Raw genomic sequence first — 7560 nt, 5'->3', positions numbered from 1 at the left:
CATCCTCCCCCCAAGCCAACCTCAGAGTATCCCCACCCACCCCCTAAGCCGACTTCCAAGTCTGAGTATCCTCATCCTCCACCTAAGCCAACCTCGGAGTATCCCCACCCACCCCCTAAGCCGACTTCCAAGTCTGAGTATCCTCATCCTCCACCTAAGCCAACCTCGGAGTATCCTCATCCTCCTCCCAAGCCGACTTCCAAGTCTGAGTATCCCCACCCGCCTCCCAAGCCGACCTCGGAGTATCCTCATCCTCCTCCCAAGCCAACCTCGGAGTATCCTCACCCACCTCCAAAGCCGACTTCTAAGTCCGAGTATCCTCACCCGCCTCCTAAGCCAACCTCTAAGTCTGAGTACCCTCACCCACCACCACCGAAGCCATCTACCTTCACCACGAAGACTTCCGAGTACCCTCATCCACCACCTAAGCCCACTTCTGAGTACCCACACCCACCACCCAAGCCCACGTCTGAGTATCCAGTTCCTCCCCCACCAAAGCCCACGACCGAGTACCCAGTTCCTCCCAAGCCTACCAGCGAGTACCCAGTTCCTCCCCCACCAAAGCCCACGACCGAGTACCCAGTTCCTCCCAAGCCTACCAGCGAGTACCCAGTTCCTCCACCTCCCAAGCCCACGACTGAGTACCCAGTTCCTCCTAAGCCAACTTCTGAGCATCCTCCTCCTCCTCCCAAGCCTACTTCTGAGTACCCAGTTCCTCCTCCACCTAAGCCTACGAGTGAGAAGCCTGCTCCTCCTCCTCCCGCGCCAACGACAGTGTACCCAGTTCCTCCTCCACCCAAGCCAACCAGCGAGAAGCCTGCTCCTCCTCCTCCGGCCCCAACGACAGTCTACCCTGTCCCTCCCAAGCCGACCTCCGAGCAGCCTCCCGCTCCTCCGGCACCTCAGCCAACTTCCCCAGCTCCCGCTCCTCCGGCACCTGCGCCTTCCAGCCAGGCTCCTCCCGCACCAGTAGCTCCCTCTTCGGTTGTCCCCGCTCCCCCAGCAGAGTCCACCCCTGCCGAGTTCCCTGGTGCCGCCTATGCCAACAAGCCCGTGGCCGCCCTCATCGCTGGAGCCGTTGCCTTCGCCATCTTCGCTTAGGTCCTCTAACCTTTCTTGTACATTGTTTATCATTATTTCATGTTTTTCTTACATAATCTTCTTCACACTCCTTCATTACGATACAAAAGTTTTACGACATCATGAGGCTGGGTTCTTGGATTGGGCAACTGGTCTGGTTTGTGGAGTAATTCTTCTTCTACCTACACACACTCCTTTTAATAGGTGTTATGTTATGTTATATATGATTGGTCCTGGAATATGGGTATCAAGTACGGTACATGATAAACACACGCTCCTTCAACACTATTGCAATGTTTAGTTGGCACTTGTTGTGGCTTTTGTTTATTGCCTGCAATAACTGGGGCGGGGGAGAGCAAGAGTGTAATGTGGAGCAGACTGCGTCGGCAGTGAAGGGGAAATTTGTATGTATGTTATTGTCTGCTGTCCTATCGGATAACTATGGCGACATATAATAGTAGTGTTAGTAAAGTAAATTGCTGTTGAGCTTTTGCCAATATCGTCCTGTCGTGAACCATTAAATTCCGGCGGTGTGATGCTAGCTACCTAGGTACCTAGGTGCCTAGTGATGCATGCTGCGAGCTTAAAGCTTGCCAGTTATGGTTCACGCCTCGCCGGATTGATTCAAATGTCAACTACGGAGGACCAGTACCAAACATCAATGAACTATAAAATGAGGCAGAGGGCCATTCCAACCATTTCCATCAATCTGGTCCTCCGATGGGTGATGATTGCCGAATTCCGGTGACTTCACCCCTTGCAAGTGTAAGCGAACTGGCCAATCAGCATGTGGACGAAGCGGCAACCACCACGTAGTGTGTAGTATGATATATATGCTCTCTCATGGCAGCCTTCAGACATTGCGAAACACGACAGACCAGATCCAGGGCGACGCAGACGCAGACGCAGACCACGCGCATAAATATCACTCGTAGATGAGTCGGAACACGTCTCTTACGTAGTACCCGTGATGATCCACTCACGAGACGAAGACAAGAGTCCGATCATAAGAAATGGGCCTCTAGAACGGTGAATATCTGCGCGGGGTAGAGATGAGGGCCGGTCATGCACAGGTTGTCGTCTCGACAACGAATCGTCAAGATGTGAAAGATGCTAAAGGGCCGTCGTGACAAGGCTGCAGCGTGCGATCCCTCTATCAGGCTGATCCATGTTTCCCGTGTTGGGAGTATCCCCTTTCGAATAGAAAGGGTTTGCCTTGGTCGCAGAGTGTGATTTTCCCCTTTCCCCAGCCCCTTGACCGCCGTATCGGCAAAGAGGCGGCCATGCGAGCGGCGCTCACATCTGTGCTGATGGAATAGAACTGCGTCGTTGTGGAGGCGGAAAGGGTGTTTGTTATTTCTTTGAGAAGGTGGAATATGTGCTATTATGGGTTGGTGGTAATGACGACTCAGCTCCCAAAGACTGACCGGAAACTCACCGGGCCCGTGCACCCTACATCAACCAATTAGACTGAGACCTCAGGGTTGTTAGCGGAATAGGTGGCCCCCACCTTGTCACGACGCCTCACCGGTCACCGGTGAATAGACGAAAGGGAATCAATTGATATTCCTCACGACAGCTCTCCTGCTCTTGAGCCTGCTATCTGCCAAATTTTTCCTTCTCTTTCCTTCTTGTGTGGTTCTTGTCTCTTTTAGCGATCAGGTACAAATCGACGACGGGCGGCTCAAGATGGATTCAGGCGCGATCAATGCAAGCAATGCGGGTGAGCTGGCTGAAAGGCTGCGATGGGAACAGCAGGACTACTGGGTACATCTGGAGGCAGAGAGCCCTCTGGAGAAGTATCCTGGTAAGACACCGGGAATTATTCGCAACTACTTCTGGATCGTGTGTACTGAGAAACAAAAGCCAAACAACATGCCAGGCGCGTGGCGGAAGAGCTGAGGACGTTGGGCAGGGGCGACGGCTTGATCTATCTGCCCGGAACCCCGAGTCGCAACATTGAAGACAGCGACATGCCCATCAAGTGGCGCCAACGACGCTATTTCTACTACGTGAGCGGGTTTGTGCGCCGTGCTGCTAGATGAAGGCGCTTGCTGATGAAGAGAAAAAAGCTGTAATGAACCCGATTGTCACCTGACCTACGACACCGACATCGACAGACTTGTCCTTTATATCCCCAGGATCGACCCAAGGAAAGCCCTCTACAATGGGCGAGGTTCGACCAGAGCAGAGGCCCTGCAGAAGTACGATATTGATGATGTTCACTATGTCGACGAGTTGCCTCGCGCGATCAAGTACTGGCAGGACTATCATTCTGGCTCTGTTTACGCACTGCACCCTTCACAATTTCCCCCTGCCGGAAAGGAGTCGCGTCGGGGTATGGACCTGACCCCTTCCACCCGTTTTGATGCCGTTTGGTTGCAGCCTGCCATGAATCGTGCACGCATCATCAAAGACGAGCACGAGATCAAGCTTATCAAGAAGGCCAACGACATAAGTTCGCAAGCCCATGCAGAAGTGCTAGCTAACATCCTGAGGTTCAAGAATGAGGCACAAGTCGAAGGTCTGTTCCTCAACTACTGCATCTCGAAACAAGCAAAGGAACAGGCGTATGATCCTATTGCTGCGTCAGGTCCCAATGCTGGAACATTGCATTATTCTGCCAATAATGAAGATTTTGGCGATAGGCAGTTGATGTGCTTGGATGCTAGCTGCGAGTATGAACTCTATGCAAGTGATATCACGAGAACGTTCCCACTATCTGGCGCATGGCCTAGTAATGAGGCAAGAAACATTTACCACCTTGTTGAACGCATGCAGGACGCCTGCATAAAGCGCGTTGCCCCCGGTGTGAGATATCTCGATCTTCATATCTTGGCTCATCAGATTGCAATCGATGGGCTGATCAGCCTGGGCATCCTGCACAATGGCACAAGAGAAGAAATCTTCAAGGCTGGGACATCAAGAGCTTTCTTCCCGCACGGCCTTGGCCATCACGTAGGTCTTGAGGTGCACGATGTGGGTCAGGGTGAATTGATGAGTATCACGAAGAGTGGCCGAAACGCTGCCAAGGTAAATGCCGTCGTCTGTTTTACTTGGAGCTTTGACTGATTCTGAAAGGCACCGTCGTTGTATCCCGAGGATTTTCATCTGCCCGTTTGGAGTGCCGCACACTGCATGGCACCCGCAGATCCCCACAGTCCTCACCTTGAAGAGAACATGGTCGTAACTATCGAGCCCGGAATGTAAGGAACACCTGCCCTCTTGAAAGGGATCCAAGGCTGATCATGATACAGTTACTTTTCTTCTTACATGCTTACTAATTTCTACCTTCCTGACCCCATCCATTCTCGATATATAAACCTCAAAGTCCTGAAGAAGTACATGCCAATCGGCGGAGTGCGCATCGAAGATGACATCCGTGTGACATCGAAAGGCTACGAAAATCTTACCACCGCACCGAAAGGCGAGGAAATGATTGAGATCATCCGCAAGCAGAAATCCGATTGGCCGTATACATCAAACCCCAAGGATTCTAGCACGTCCGATAGGATACCAAAATACCCGCGGCGGTCCTTGGGGGAACCCGAGCCCCTAGAAAGGGCTCCTGGTATCAGCAAAGATGCTCCGCATTTGATGCAGATGCCTCTGGCAAGAGCGCAAACTCTACCTAGCGAGAGGAGAGAGAGACGATCGGTGGACTTCGAGCCATTCGATGGACCGTCTCTATTTTCTGGATTCAAGAGAGCGTCCACTGTGGACGAAGTGACGTTAGGTCAACGGCGCACGACTTCAAAGCAGAAGATTGCTCGTGTATCAGTATGTGGCGATGATTCATCGGATTTCGAACACTCCTACGTCGGATTTTCCGGAGAAGCACATTCAAGACATAGTATGCGAACCGGTACGAAGAAGCCTTTGTGCCAAAGTTGCTGCATTCTCGTACAGACTCTGGGTCGATTACGGCAAAATCTCCCTAAATCGGTACACAGCTCTCCAAATCGGGAGAAGAAGCAAACGCAGGAACCACCACCGCCACCTCAAGAGGAACAAACTAGGCAAGTACGTCGCGTATCTACTATGCCCTGCGTGGACGACGCAACGACAATACCTTCGCTACGAAGCCATTCGTCCATTCCGGACCTCCCACATCGAAAGTCGCAGGCAGAATTTGTCAAGATCCCGTCCAGCACCCAATTGCATTCAAGGCGAACACAGGATGCTCGTCAACAGCAGAGATTTGAGAATATCAAAGAAGAATCTCGTAAACTAGACCGCGCATCAACACTGCCTACCTTCAATCCTTCGAGTGCCGACGTCGAGTATCTCTATAGGAAATCACTCAACCCCCAAGGTTTTGCGCCACCATTCTACACTGGCCCTTTCAACGATACGCATTCCACACCCGACTCCAAAACGATAACGACAACAAGTACCAAGTCATTCCCTTCATCCACAGCTCCATCCACAGCCCTTCCCAGCAGGTCCTCCCATAGCACACCGAGTTACTCAGAAAAAACTGCGAAACAACCCTACACCGACTACATAAACCCCTCCCAAGCCGCTATGGCCCATTCTCTGCAGCCCAATCTCAAAGAAGATAAGGACAAAATAACGCACTTGCTGCAGAAACTAAACAGCCTCGATCTCTCTCAACCTGGCGCTTCAGCCGATTTCAAGGCCCAAGGAAAAGAGCTCCTGCGACATTTGGAGAGACTGCGCCTTTCCGACAAAGGACTTGCAGAAACAAAGCCGGCCCGGGATCGAGGTAGCCACAAAGACGCCAAGAACGAGCAATTTGAGCTGATCTAATACGTGCAATCCATTCGTTTGAAACGGGTATATTTGAGACAGGGTCAAGGAGAAATGGAGTCTTCTTTTGGTGTTAGTGCAAAATATTACGTTCCTCTTTATTGATAGCAATTATTTGCAAGGGTTCAATGGGGGTATCTTCCTGTCATAAGAAGAAGTAGGGGTTTGGGTTGTTGTACGCAGGCTTGTTTCACGATTTATATTATACGTTCTAGCTTAATGAAACCCCGTTACGACCAGGCTAGTCCAAGTACACGTTATTGACAGTGCTTAGATCTCTACATGCCTCGGAAAGGAATTCTCCAGGACCTGTCTTGCAACACTGCCATCTAAGTACTTTCGGCGAACGATGTCACTTGTCGCAATGTATGAACGAAAATCCACCAACATGCCGATCATCGGAAGCATCTTCCTGTATAATTTCCAAAACCTTCGTATTATGGCCAGAAGTTAAGCACACCAGGTGGAGTGTTGCATGTAGCGTTATTAGAATGAATGGAAGTAGTCTAAGTATACAGTATAATACATATATATGAGATTGGTAACGGCAGAAAGGCTCTCGACAGTAAACATCATTTACCGCGATGGCTTGAAACTCCAAAATAGTTATCTTATACATTCACCATATTGTGCTACAATGTTGATCAACCGCTCGGAGTCTTGTTCCGGTTCGTCTACTCCCATTCCAATTGATGACGCTTTTCGACTGCCAAGGAGCAAAACGCATCAAGGATGGCGTACTTTACGTTAGGCTCGGTGTATTTAAAAGTCCAGGGTTTTGTAGAAATAAGTTCTTTGCGTGAACAGCGGTCAATGGCGGTTATACCAAAAACTGGTTCGCCGGCACGGCGACACCGCTCGAAAAATATTTTGAGAGTTGTTGGTTGAGGACGCTTTTGAAATATACTTTCCATCAACCCTAGAAACAAACCACGATTAGACTAAATCTCTTTCTATCTGAGTCTTTCCAACTTACTTTGGACAATGCGAATCTCCTTGTCGTACTTGCGCAGCTCGGCCTTGAACTTGAAGTCGGCACTAAACTCGATTATCGGCTTGGAATCGTCGCTGTTTTCGTCCGTGTTTATGAAAGGTTTAACTTCAGGAAATTCTTCCGATATTTCTCTCATTTCTTTAAGTAGCCATGATTGCTCAGGCTCCGAAGTGGTGGTCTCCGGATTGAGATTGGAAGCGCTGGCTTGGCCTGTTCCGTTCGGGCTCGACATCTTTTCTGCTAGGGGAGGCGGGGGTCCTTAGGTATTAAGGTGATAGTGAGTATATCGGAAATGTATTAGGAAGCAAAATAGAATGTGTAACGAAAATGAGGGTAGTGTTGATGTAAATTGTGAAGTCGATTGTATGAACTCGGCGGCAGGAATTCATCCTTTATACAAGCTTCCTGACTCACAAAATATGAGTCTTGACTATGACTTATTGGTCCACCATTACTATGACTAGAGAATAAGTTGTGATTGTAAATTAGGATGATTCCGCTAGCCGTGGTTGTATCATGTCATCGTGGCTTTCCGGGTCCGCATCTGCAGAGTAAGTAATATTAGAATTACTTCTATGGACTTGGGCAATTATCTAGCAGAAAAGGCTACCATCGAAATTGCATATCGCAATAGGAATCATATTGTATCAATGCATCAAATTGTATTGTAATAGATGATTCCTGTACTGTAAACATAGTATCAGATAACTGCA

General features: G+C 49.7%; 2 protein-coding genes across 2 annotated transcripts; one reads left to right on the top strand and one right to left on the bottom strand.

Annotated features, from left to right (window-relative positions):
- Positions 1 to 2769: 2769 nt before the first annotated feature.
- BU24DRAFT_466827 (uncharacterized protein) lies at positions 2770 to 5853 on the top strand (the record flags this gene model as incomplete). The annotated part of the gene is made up of 5 exons (XM_033532401.1): positions 2770 to 2887; positions 2947 to 3100; positions 3153 to 4113; positions 4162 to 4286; positions 4338 to 5853. The coding sequence occupies 5 exons, from the start codon at positions 2770 to 2772 to the stop codon at positions 5851 to 5853; spliced, it is 2874 nt and encodes a 957-aa protein (XP_033379437.1).
- A 674-nt stretch (positions 5854 to 6527) lies between these two features.
- On the bottom strand, positions 6528 to 7109 carry BU24DRAFT_472237 (uncharacterized protein; the record flags this gene model as incomplete). Its single annotated transcript, XM_033532727.1, has 2 exons — positions 6830 to 7109; positions 6528 to 6772 (listed from the first exon to the last, which is right to left on the bottom strand). The coding sequence occupies exons 1-2, from the start codon at positions 7077 to 7079 to the stop codon at positions 6528 to 6530; spliced, it is 495 nt and encodes a 164-aa protein (XP_033379436.1). The 5' UTR covers positions 7080 to 7109.
- Between the last annotated feature and the right edge of the window lie 451 nt (positions 7110 to 7560).

This window comes from Aaosphaeria arxii (genome assembly GCF_010015735.1).
Source record: "Aaosphaeria arxii CBS 175.79 unplaced genomic scaffold BU24scaffold_10, whole genome shotgun sequence".
Classification (NCBI taxonomy): domain Eukaryota; kingdom Fungi; phylum Ascomycota; class Dothideomycetes; order Pleosporales; genus Aaosphaeria; species Aaosphaeria arxii.
Note: the sequence above shows the minus strand (reverse complement) of the source record. Positions and strands in the feature narration are given on the sequence as shown.